Below are 11,848 nucleotides of genomic sequence, written 5' to 3' on the forward strand. Positions count from 1 at the left end.
TCCCGCCTCGTGGGCCTCATGGATCATACACAGCAGCAGATGCAAAAGCGTTTGGTCGAAAACGCACTGGATTGTGGTGTACTATGAGACAAAGACCGCTATGCTACGCTAAACTACCAGGCTCGTGATACAAGCTATGATGCGAACCCAACACCCAATGCTGCGCTTTCCAGAACCAGCACCTATAGAGCCTCAATCGAGGGTATCACAAGAACCGGTGCAAAGCCTACCCTCCAGTCTACAATCATGACAAAACTTCCCTGCACACGTCTAGTTCCCCTCAAGAATCCCCTTGAGAATCCCTGCTCCAGGTCCTACGAGTGAATCCGCCAACTCCTTTTCTCCAACAACACTAGCAACCCTGCGATCCTCTACCGCAACCCCGGGGAAGGCTTTGCCCCTGCCTCTCCGGCTCGGCGTGCCAGCGCCAACATCCAGCGACCCTGCTTTGCCCTCCACCGCTGAGACAAGCGAGAGTGTTTCCAGACTGCTCACAATGTCTCTGAACTCTGTGCTCGTCAGAGGATGCAGTATGTTTTCTCGTTTGCATAGCACGGTGTAGGCTTCGAAGAGTTCCTTGATGCTAGGGGATGTAGTGTGGGATCGGGAAGGTGTGGCCAAGATGCTATCGGCGGCAGCGGCGCGCTTCTTCTTCTCAATAGCAGAGAGCGAGCAGAGAACGGCTTTTTGTTGCAGATTGAGGTTCCGCAGGCGTTGGCTGGTGCCGTTGCTGAAGACAGCTGCTGTGATTCTGGCCATGTGGGCAATGGTGGCGCGCGGTGCAGTTTCGACGGTGAGCGAGGCGAGGGAAGCTGCGATGACGCTGTTTAGGTCTTTGGTTTTGGCGGGAGAGCGGATGGCCGGGGAGGAGAAGTTGATGTTCTCTACAAGCGGTGTTTTCGAGGGCGATGGCGTGGGAGATGGTGTGATTTCTGTGGCTTTTTTCGCGTGTCGGTCGCGCGTGTCGGCTTCGACGAGGTCGATTGCTCGCCGGCAGATGTCAAAGGCTTTGCGCAGGTCGCCGGACTGGGCGGCTACCTTTTTGGAGAGGAACACAATGGCGGTTGGGTGGATGAAGGGCAGCTGTGTTGAGCCGGCTGGGAGAAGGGCTTTGAGTTTGGCAGTGATGACGGAGGAGATTTGGGCGGCATTGTATGGGAGGAAAGGCAGTAGCTGTGGCTTGAGACCGCGGGCCTTGAGTCGCGGGAGAAAGCGATCCGTGAGATCCAGCGCGTTGGCAATGCCGACCAGCACCAGCCCCGATGCCTTTTGTAGTGACCACTCGAAGATGTTGTAGAAGAGCTCGACGTCGAGCTCGAGCAGGTGATCCACTTCGTCGAGGGTAACAACATACGACGTCTGTCGCTGCATGAAGACGGTCCGCAGCGCTTCCATCTCGTCGCCCTCTGCAACTTCGGTGATGTCGACAAAGTCTTCGAGCAGCGTCCTGTACAGGTCTGTAGCGTTCTTCACGCTCATGCAGTTGATGTAGCCGGTTCTGACAGACTCGTCCGCGGAGACGGTGCGGCAGACATCGTTGACAAAGGCGCTCTTGCCGGTGCCGGGCGGGCCCGAGACGTAGATGCAGCCTGAGGTCTTGGCCTTGGTTCGGCTTGTGATGAAGGCCGCGAGCTCCCTCCTCTCGGTGTCGCGGCCGAACAGCGCGGTGGGGGCAGAGCCTCTTGCGAAGACCTGGCGCGCTTCGTGGTAGATGGTGGGCGCGGTGCTGCGCGGAGTGCCTGGGGTGTGGGGAGTGCGAGGCGTCAGCGGCCGGCCGGCGATGATGAGTCGGTGTCTGGGTGTAACGGCCACTTTGCCGGCAAGTGCGTCGCGATGCCTGGGCGTCGAGGGGGTAGGCGCGAACTTGTCTGGCAGGTCGACGAGCGCCTTCTGCGGAGAGTTTTCTTGGGCAGGACTTGCGCGCGCCTTCCTTCCGCGTCTCGCCGCCGCCTCGTCTCCGGGCTCGTCCACATGCTGCTTGTTCGGGGTGACGAAAGGGTTCTCAATCTCGCCCTCATCGTGTATCACGAACTGCGTCCTGCGTTTTGCGCGTGTTGCGAGGTGGAGCTTGGATTCTGCAGAGCGCGTCAGGGACGTCCCGTCGTCGATGCGTGCAGAACTACGCGTTCTCTTTCCAAGGACGGTAGGCGCCATTGTGTTGTGCGGCGGCAAGGTGTGATGCGTGGTTGTGGAAGTTGCGAAGCACAGTGATGGAAGGAGCTACCTAGGTACGCGACAGGCACGCGCGACGCGATATCGCGTTAAGTGCCCCAAGGTTGGCCTAGTGCCACGCCCGCATTCAGCACCACCTAGGCCCATTCGGGCTGAGGCTTCACAATGACTGTGGTGTACTTTGGTTGTTGAGTTGAGATTTTTCTGAATTCCCATGGTTGAGAAACACTGAAGCCAAGGCTTACTCGGACACGTGATGAGGCTTCACGGCAAGCACACACCAGGCGAGACCAGCAAGTCACCGGCAGTCTTCCATCATGTACTGTCGTAGCGATCCAGCGTCGGTCGGACAGCGCTCAGTGTGTCACCCTGATTCTGTCGACTTGTTTGCTAAGAACCCCTGCGCCTCATCGCGCTCTCCAACGACATCACCCCCGTTTAATGTCTGGTGCACATCTAGTGATCCCGTAAAGACGCGCAGAATATGGTCGCCACCGCTCCACTGCCACTGCGTTTGCGTGGTACAATTGGGGTGCTCTTGGCACTCCACGGTCCTACGGGTGGTGCAAGAAGCAGGGCTGGTACTAAGCGTACGACGTGGGCAATCGGGAAACCTGGTAGCATAAGGGCCTCACGCCCAGTGCACATCAATGGCCATCTCTCCCTTTCCCCAGTTCCCGCATCACCCCTCCCGAGCCAACCGCGCGGTGCGGGGCATCGCCAACAGAAGAGCGCGAAATGCCATACCCAACATATCCGTCGTGGTCACATGGCTTGGACTTCTTCCCAGAGGCTTATCCGTACCGCTATAACAGTCGACGATCGTCTCGAAGGTCGCGAGTTCCTCGATGGGCATTTTCAGAGCTCGCAGTAGGGCCATGTTGCGAGTTTTGTGTCTCTCATGACAAGATTGTACGCTACACGCTGGCCACCTGACCCTTCACCGCGCCCGTCTGACCATCTACAGCCAAGTCTAGAGGAAGGTCTGTTTGAGCTGGGGATGATGGCACCTCCCTACTTTGACCACGTCCTGGAAGCTTACCAGGACATCCACTACCACTACAAGCGTGGTTTCGACCAACATGGCCCTGAATCTTACTACATCTCCCGCGAGATTAGGCGGCTATCAGAGCTGCTACGCAAGCTGTACTTTGCAACAGGTATGCGTGAGCTGGCTCCGTGGTCAAACCAGCTGAAGTACATGAGAAGCGACGTACAATTGGGACCCGGGCATCGTCAGCTGAGCACACTACCGAAGCACCGGCATAATTCTTGGTTCCTGCATTAGCGGATGGGGTGATGGATGCAGGCGCTTGGCCTGGCGGTGTTGTGCTCGACGAACTTATGTTGAACGCTGTATTGTTCCGTAGACATGGCCTGTACCCTCCTCAGGCGACCTGTTGCGGTGTACGTAAAAATGTTCGCTGCTGCCTGGTGCTGCTGTTTTGGCGATACAGCCGTCATGACGTCAAAGTGAAAGACCGGCGGAAGGTCGCGGTGACCGTGGAATTGTCCCGCTTCCTTTACTATAGTCCGCACGCGCTTATTATCTTGGTCAAAGGAAGCAACGATTGCTCCATACTTTTCGAATTTCTATTCCAGATCTAATGTCCCCACAATCACAATTGCACGTTGGCTGAACACATTTGCGTACCTGAATATATTCGACTACAAATCGAACCCTCTCTTACCTACGAACATGGCCATCCCGCAAGACCCCGCCACTGCGAATCGGCCATCAAAAACGAAGGGCACACAGCTAGCACTCGAAGAAAATAGCGACATCGCGCGAATCAGAAATTGTCTCCAAGGTGGCGCAGACGCAGCCGAGGTCGCATCAGAAGGATACCGCGTCTGTCGCATCAACGCCTTTCTTCGGTGCGACCTTCAACAAGCTCGCAACGAGATTCGTAAGAACCGCGTCGACAGACAGACACAATCTGTTCAAGAAGATGCTCTCAAGGAACTACGTGATGAGTTGCCCGCAACGCGCCAGATGCTCGAGCGCCTCTGGGGTTTGCTCAAGCAGCGGAAGGTCAAGATACCCGACGACGTCAAGGCCGACTATCAAGCGCTGAAGGCCAAGGACTCGCATGACTGGCAGCCCCAGCAGAGGGTCAGGATAGTGAAAAGCGTAGTGGCAAAGGGCAAGAGAATCGAAAACCCCAAAACGAAGACGGAGAGGAAGGCTGAAAGACAGCGGGTCGATAAATTGCACAAGCGTCTCGAAGAAGGGAAAGCCAAGCAGACCAAGTTTCTGTTACACACCCCAGACGGCGAAATGTACGACGCACGGAAGCCTGTCCTTATTCCAGACGAAGCTGGAGACGAGGACGTTGCCGGCGAGCAGATGACAGCGGAAGAGGCGGCAGCCATCGAACATGCCGACTTCATGAAGAATGGCAGTTCTTACCGACCCCGGGCGCTTACTCCACCGTCTGGGCTTGTCGCGAAGAACGTCGTTGCGGGAGTCAAGCGCAGGTCAAGCGATTCGAATCCCTTTGCGACACTCAAGATGGGCCAAGCTTGATGATGGCGACGGAGCCACTGACAGTTGGGTGAAATAGAAGGCGTGTTCGTGTCGCTCGCCGAGAGCCAGTTGGGATGAGTTTTGTTATCATCGGGGGGTATGGAGGTCTTCAAGATATCCTTGCCATGAAAACGGGCTATGATATTGCCTGGCTATGTACCAGTGGTGTTCTCAGCCAGAGGCAACCGCGTCTATCTTGATAGTAGACTCATGGCTTTCCTCATGACACGACATATCTGAGCCCCGAACTATCTGCATATTCTGACATTGGCCTTTGTCCTCGAGGACGTGGTCTGCGCAACTTTACCAAATGGTAGTATTTTGATGATGAGCTCATCTCATTTGGCTCCTGGCGTGGACAAACAACCCCGACCCCGCAGTGCATTTCTTAATGAAAAATATGCTGGGAATTATGCCGAAGTTACCCACGCATGCGATTGATGGATGATGAATATGTGCGTATCCACACGTGCAGCCGGTCGATTTGTTTGCTTGTTTGCTGAGTAACAGCGTCTCGCCTTGTTGATTTCACGCTCGTCTCCAATCAACACCAGCATCTACAGCCACTGTGCTTGAGTGTCTCCATCATTTCTTTGTTGGAGTCTTCGCAAGCCAAAATCAGCCAGACTGCCTGTTCAGACACGGCAATGTCGTCTTGTCAAGGCATTCGCAAGGCAGCACGCGCCCAGTTCTTTCAAGCGAGGCCACATCGGACGCAGGGCGGGAAGGGGGGAACTGTACTGACAGTCGCCAGAAACGAGTGTCAGGCCCACACGGATGAACGGCACGTCTTATGACGTTTCATTACGCGCCACGGATGAGGATTGCGAGCTAGCCGATTATGAGCTGAATTGAACAAACGGCTGCGGGTTCGAGCATAGCGTAGGTTTCACTTTCCGGTGGGCTGTTAGTTCCGTGCAACAGTGCAGATAGTGCTAGAATGAATTGCAGGAAGATCTGCGGCCCACCTGCAGGCCGCGGAACATGCCATGACGTGCCCAGGTGCCGCGCAAGAATCTCGGCCCCCACGCGAAGCGCTAACGATTTGGGCGTCAGCAATTTGGAGACGCGGAGATGAACTCGACGGTGGGGTGCGCATTTAGGGATGCCAACTCTATCGAGCTAGGAAAGAAGCCACTTGACACTGCTGATCTGGAGCTCAACTACACCAATGGATTCCACGCGCAGCCAAAGCGGTAGTGAGCGCATTCCAGCTTGCCCAGGTGGTAAGGTATTTGCGACCTGGAGTATCAGCCTCGACGAGACATGGTGAGACAATTGTCTTGTCGGGCGTGCAAGGATTAGCGACGGAACATTGTCACTGTCGCCGAACACGATCTGTCGCTTGCAGGTGCTGCAATACCACGCCTGTGCCACATCAGGCCATGTAGACGGAGAAGGACGGCGACTGGTGCCGGACAAACGAGAAGAGCCAGCAGCCGATCGTAGTGGTAATTTCCAAGGCTGCCCACGAGCTGGCGGGTCACCAACTCCCAGTGCGTTGCCCGCTGGCTATCAGTCTTTTCGTGAACTGCGTCTCGAGATGCTCCACAGCGCCCCATCCCGAGTGCATCTCGCTTTCGAACATCTCATTCGGCGGCGCCAAAGTCATCGCGGTCTTGAGTTACCATGCATCATGCTACAACTCGCAACCAGTTCTGAAATGCTGATGATACCTGTCTTCTCGTACCCTCTCCTCCAGCCATATGATATTTGGAGAGTTGACTTTGCGTATATATCCTGATGCCAACAGTATACAGCAAAGGCAGGCTCTCATTGCCTTTCCATTTACGTCTCTTACTTTCAATCAATATTTCAAGGTTTGCCTGCAGACAATGGCACCAACCACCAGATCCGGATCTGGATCTGGATCAAGTCCAATCCCAAACAGCCATGCACGACACAGCTTGGCTTCTCAACCTGTCAACGATTCAGTCCAAAGTCATGGTAGCCGACGCGATGTACCACAGGTGCATTCTCCCGCCGTAGACAACGTGCCAATAGTCCACAACACCCCTGCACTCCATGTACAGCGCATGCTCCATGTCCGTATTCCACGAAAGGCCACCGTCATGCCCAACCGATTGCTGGAGGAGCGAATCATAGCGCCACAAAAGCAAAAGAATCAGAAGCGATACCAGGGCCTGGTGACCAAGCACAAGTACCGACTCGGCTCGCCAAGGTTCAGGATCTCGAGGCGCATTAGAGACCCAGAGTGCTGGGAAGTGCTTACGCGAGATACTGAAGTTGTGGGTCCTAAAGGGTGTTGGGTTGCGAAAGGAACGCCGACTTTGGAACGCCCGTTCGGGAGTGCTGCCAACGCGTACCGCGTATACCACGTCGATCGCAAATGTCTCAACGAGAAGCTGAAAGGCGAGGTAGCATACACCCACCTTGCTATGAATGTCATGGGCTTCAGGTGGGCGCTCAAGTTCACGACGATAGTGGGAGATGTGCCCCAGCAGTTCGAAGTGTCACATCTTTGCGGTCACTCGCATTGTTATCGGCCGTCCCACCTGGTGCTCGACTCACATCAAGTCAACTTGCGACGATCGCGATGCTCTGGCCATGGCTGTACCCATGCACGCGGACGCGGCCAGAAATGCTTCGGCCACGAGGAATGTCCTGAGTTCTGCCCGGAGCGTTTGAAGGAGGTGGAGCGGCAGTTGAAGCGAGATGGCCACCGGCCTGACAAGTGCGACTATGCAGAGATAGTGGAGTAGTGGAGGCAGGCACGCACGCCACTGATATGTCTGAAACACCGCATGTATTGTTACCTTGTTGTTGATCTACTCTGCATTAGAATCAATATCGTTCGCACCCGCACCGAAGGCAATCCCTTACTGAATGTTGAAGCCAATTGCATGTTGCCTCCAGGCAGTAGCCCGAGCACGGATAGCTTCAGGAGAGACTTGCTAGCCGAGAACATCCCGTCCCCTGCCAATGCTGCAGTGCTGGAACCTGTGTGGCTTGGCTATCACAGTCCGACGCACGGTAAGTTCCTGAAGGGTCGATATTAGCATGGCGGTGTGATGCGTTGTGTAAGCAGCCATGATATATAAGGCGTATCCGGCGACGTACGGGCCATGAAAGCCAGTTCTCTCTTGATTCATATTTTCTTGTATCATCACTACATCACTACATCACTACATCACTCCAACTTCAATCTCATTGCCAAACAAGCCAACCATGCCCGGCATCGTGACTTCCCCCGAGCTCCCTCGCAAGCGTACAGGCCCCAAAGGGAACATCAAGGACCGGCATTTGCCCGCTGGCTCCAAAGATCCCAACCTTTACACCCCAACCACCCCTCCCCTGCTCAAATTAGGGATCTCACCTGATGATGTGCTTGAGAATGTCAAGGACCTCGCATACTCGGTATCACGGCGGGTGGAGCAGAAGCACCCATATCTGCAAAGACTGTTAACGTTGTCTGAGCTTAACGACATTACCTTTCATGGGCAATCCGAGAGGATTGACCGCCTCAAGGAAGAGTTCATCCTCCGACAACGACCGAGGATCGATCTTGAGACGTATAAACACCACCTCCCGGAGCTGCCAGAAGAAGACTCCGCACAGATCGCGGCTATGAAGCAGTTTGCTATGGACAGCGAGACGGGCGAATGGATCCTGGAGGTAATTTGGGACTTGTTCTTCGAACTCGTCCGCGAGATAGATGGCGGATGTTGGGTTCAGGGTGGAACGGCTTGCGACGGGTTTCCGTTCGGATTACAGGCAAATACTGTCCTCAGGCACAAGGTTCCGAAGGTTGAGGTAAGTACTACACACCCGTTGCATCTATGCTTGAAAACATACTAAGTTTGCGTTTCTACTAGTACACTCATCCCGAAAAGGGTGAAATGATCGAAGCCGTACTCGTATCCTGCCCTGCGCTTGCGATGATTTTAGCCGGGTATGGGGATTACTTGCCATATTGTACCACGAAACACGCTCGCGCCGGCTACCTGAGATGGGATGTATCCCATTTATGTGGTCACAGCCACTGCGTCCGCCCCTCACACTTGGTCATCGAGCTTCATTGCGACAATCTGGCTAGGCAGGATTGTGAGGGCAAAGAGCGATGTGAATGTGGCGACACCCCAGGCACACCTGGTTTTGGTCATCCTTGCCTGGGCCACCGGAGCTGTCCGGATACCTGCCCAGAGCGGTTGCGAAACTTGATCGACGCGAGGGACAAGCTCCTCGAGTGGGTGGAATTCCTTAACAATGGTGGGGATCCTAAGCACCCCCCCGATGACCTTCGCTGTCGGGAAACCAAGACGGTGCCTCACGTGATCCGACTTCAGAAAGCGTTAAAGAAAGCCGCCGATAGGGCAAGAGCAGCGGTAAAAAAGGCGGCCAACGCTATGAAAGCGCACAAGAGGAAGGCGGACGAGGAACCCGTGGAGCGTATCCAGAAGAAGGCTAAAGCTGTGACGGAACGTCGGGTGCCACCTCGGAGCAAGGCCGCTAAGGAACCCGCGTCGAAGGCTAATACAGCCACAACTACGGCGCAACGTCGGGTTTCCAACAAGAAAAGGTAAGTTGCGACACCAGTGATGGAAAGGATTTGTGGGCAGAATAGTTCCCTTTCTCTTTGTATTATTACACAATCCATGCAAGCTATCCAAAATCTCCTCACGATCCTCCAACGTCCAAGTCCGCCGTGAAGTCTTTCCGAATCGTCAAATTTTCAAAGGTTTCCTGATTTTCGATGACCAGGCCTTGTTCGTTGGCCAGATGCAACAAACAAATAAAGCAGTAGCTTGTGGAGATATCAGCCAGGGTTTGTTTTGGGTAAACGGCCTGTAGGCTGTTGACAACGTCGGTAAAGGTCAACGAACCATCCACGGCCTTGTTTGCTGGATCGTCGGCAACATTGGGCTGAGGAGGCGCAGAAATCTGATGGTTGTGAGCTTGCGAGTCAGATGAAGACGGCTAGATACAACTTACGCCATCGAACCCGATACCCCTCCAGAGTTCGTCCTTTAGTCTTTTCACGTCCACCTTCTTTGCGACCCTTGCGTACTGGACGTATTCAGGCCGAAATCGTCGGCTTTGCGTCACAAGCTGAGCACCGAATGCGTCGGTCTGCGAACCCGGTTGCATGCCGTCGAGTGGTAGTGTAGCTTCAGGTGCGTCAGGCGGCGGCGAGAAGTGATCGCGCGCATCTGCAAACACATCGTCATCGTCGAGAGGGCCACTAGGTATCTGGAGACCATCATCCTGGAAAAAGTCGGCGTCGTAGCTTCCCTGTGCATCGTCACCGTCGCCTTCTTGAACCTGGTGAGCCCAGTATGCTTCGTCCACGCGTGCTGAATCTCCAGGGAGTGCATGTGCACGGCGTCCTCCCTTCCGTGAGCCCATACGCGCCTTGGGTTTAAGGAAAAGACGCAGCAGCTGTTTGGAGTTGCAGTGCTTGTCGTCTGGGAGAAGGTTGCGCGACCTGGACTTCCATTGTGCTTTGGGTAGAGATATCGCGGAGTTGGATGTCGCAGGCGTGTAGAGCACATCTGCTAGTGTCTGTGTCATTGGAGCTGTGAAGTCGATCTCGAATGGCTCCCTTTCCTTCCGTTTCGTCGCCGGTGCTGTCTTTGCGGAATGCTTGACGCGTGAGATGCGCCAATGCTCAGGCCCTGCCCAGCTCTTCTTAAGAGCTTGGTCAAAATAGCTAAGGATGTTCTCTTGTTCTTGGTCGCGGCCGTGCATCATGGACACGCCATACTGAGCGTCGGCACTGTCTGTGTTCTCGTCGCCATTCAGGTCCATGGTGTGGATGCGAGCTTGTGGATGCTGGATAGCCTCACGAGCCCAGATCTCCCCGCCTTCACCAAAGCCCGTCTCTGGAGGCAGATCAAACCCGCCCATATTCAGGTCATGATCGTCGTCAAATTCCATGGGGTTATCGTCGCCGAGAAAAAGACCTGATTGGCTGCCTGCGTTGTCGTCTCCGTGCTTGGCTCCGTCTTGACCGGAGGAGTTGTCAGCAGCCTTGAGGAAGGGAAGGTCCATAGAGCCATTCACATCGCCGAGATCGAACGTCTTCATCGACGGACACACGTCTTGCCGGTCGAGCTGGGAAAGATCGTGGAAGTACTTGGCAGTCAGGCCGGATATGTCAACATCGATGGCGTCGGGGGCCAGTTGATGGTCATGAGTGGGGAGTGAATCTTGGGTGGCGGCATCGTTGGCGTCATCGCTGCTGTCGAAGACAATCCTGCCGCTCCCGTCTATAGCCAGGTGGTTAAGAAGGAGTCCTTTGGCCCCGCCCTCGTCAAAGTCAGCCGAGGCTTTTTTGAAGAGCGGATCAACCGAGAACTCGAGCTCCATCTTCTTGTTCTGCAGTTGGGCAAAGGACGACGCGAGCGTGGCTTCTGCAGAGCGAGCAGCCCTCTTCTTGCGCTTCTTCTGGCCATGCTCTCCGGCTTCAGCCTCCTCGCCGTCGCCCTCGTCCTCGTCGCTCCCATCGGCATCGTCGCCGTGTCCTCTCCGCTTCTTGCCCACATTCTCGGCGAGTCCGCTGAGCAGCTTGCCCGTGTCGGTCGCAACGCTGTCGACTCTGCTGGTGTAGATCTTGACGCAGCCGTCTAGCGTGCAGCTAGCCTTCTGGAAGTTGACGCCGTCGCCCTCTTTGAGCAGGGACATTTCGTGGAAGTAGTCGATGAGGGCGAAGTTCCACGAGTTGTTCGCGTTGATTTTCTGAGCGGGGCGTTAGCTTGGAGCAGCGACGACGGGCGTGCGCATGCCTACGTTGTCCGTCGCCATCTTCATCCATTCCTCGAAGTTGGCCAGCAGGGGCATAATGTGGGTGCCCGGTGTAACAGCCGTGCCAGTAACATCGGGCATGTCGTCGCCATCTTGCGACGGGGTGCGTGGCGTGTCGTGGGCGGCGGCAAGCGACACGCGGCGGCGTCCGGGAGTCGCAGTCGTAGTCGAGGCGCGCATCGAGTCGCGCTGGGCCTGTTGGTGCGCATGGCGGCGGGCAGCCTTTTCCTGGCGGTCGTCGTTGAGCGGCACTCTGCGAGCGATGGGTTAGCCTAGCAATGCGCCCGCGCGGAGCGTTGGGGCCTACCTGACAGGCGTCTTCTGGGGCGAGGCGGCCGTGGTATACTTGGTGGAGCGCGCCATGTTGGGCGATGGGTGTGG

General features: G+C 55.6%; 4 protein-coding genes across 4 annotated transcripts; 2 read left to right on the forward strand and 2 right to left on the reverse strand.

Moving 5' to 3' along the window:
• Nucleotides 1-270: 270 nt before the first annotated feature.
• Nucleotides 271-2,154, reverse strand: J4E78_010816 (uncharacterized protein; the record flags this gene model as incomplete). The annotated part of the gene is made up of 1 exon (XM_049371392.1): nucleotides 271-2,154. One exon carries the CDS (start codon nucleotides 2,152-2,154, stop codon nucleotides 271-273), a length of 1,884 nt encoding a protein of 627 aa, XP_049216871.1.
• A 919-nt stretch (nucleotides 2,155-3,073) lies between these two features.
• J4E78_010817 (uncharacterized protein) lies at nucleotides 3,074-4,702 on the forward strand (the record flags this gene model as incomplete). The annotated part of the gene is made up of 2 exons (XM_049371393.1): nucleotides 3,074-3,369; nucleotides 3,775-4,702. The coding sequence occupies 2 exons, from the start codon at nucleotides 3,074-3,076 to the stop codon at nucleotides 4,700-4,702; spliced, it is 1,224 nt and encodes a 407-aa protein (XP_049216872.1).
• Nucleotides 4,703-7,891: 3,189 nt separating this feature from the next.
• Nucleotides 7,892-9,246, forward strand: J4E78_010818 (uncharacterized protein; the record flags this gene model as incomplete). The annotated part of the gene is made up of 2 exons (XM_049371394.1): nucleotides 7,892-8,476; nucleotides 8,869-9,246. 2 exons carry the CDS (start codon nucleotides 7,892-7,894, stop codon nucleotides 9,244-9,246), a joined length of 963 nt encoding a protein of 320 aa, XP_049216873.1.
• Nucleotides 9,247-9,340: 94 nt separating this feature from the next.
• Nucleotides 9,341-11,830, reverse strand: J4E78_010819 (uncharacterized protein; the record flags this gene model as incomplete). The annotated part of the gene is made up of 4 exons (XM_049371395.1): nucleotides 9,341-9,604; nucleotides 9,656-11,401; nucleotides 11,453-11,720; nucleotides 11,775-11,830. 4 exons carry the CDS (start codon nucleotides 11,828-11,830, stop codon nucleotides 9,341-9,343), a joined length of 2,334 nt encoding a protein of 777 aa, XP_049216874.1.
• Between the last annotated feature and the right edge of the window lie 18 nt (nucleotides 11,831-11,848).

The sequence above is a fragment of the Alternaria triticimaculans genome (assembly GCF_023758025.1).
Source record: "Alternaria triticimaculans strain BMP 0046 chromosome Unknown scaffold_40, whole genome shotgun sequence".
NCBI lineage: Eukaryota > Fungi > Ascomycota > Dothideomycetes > Pleosporales > Pleosporaceae > Alternaria > Alternaria triticimaculans.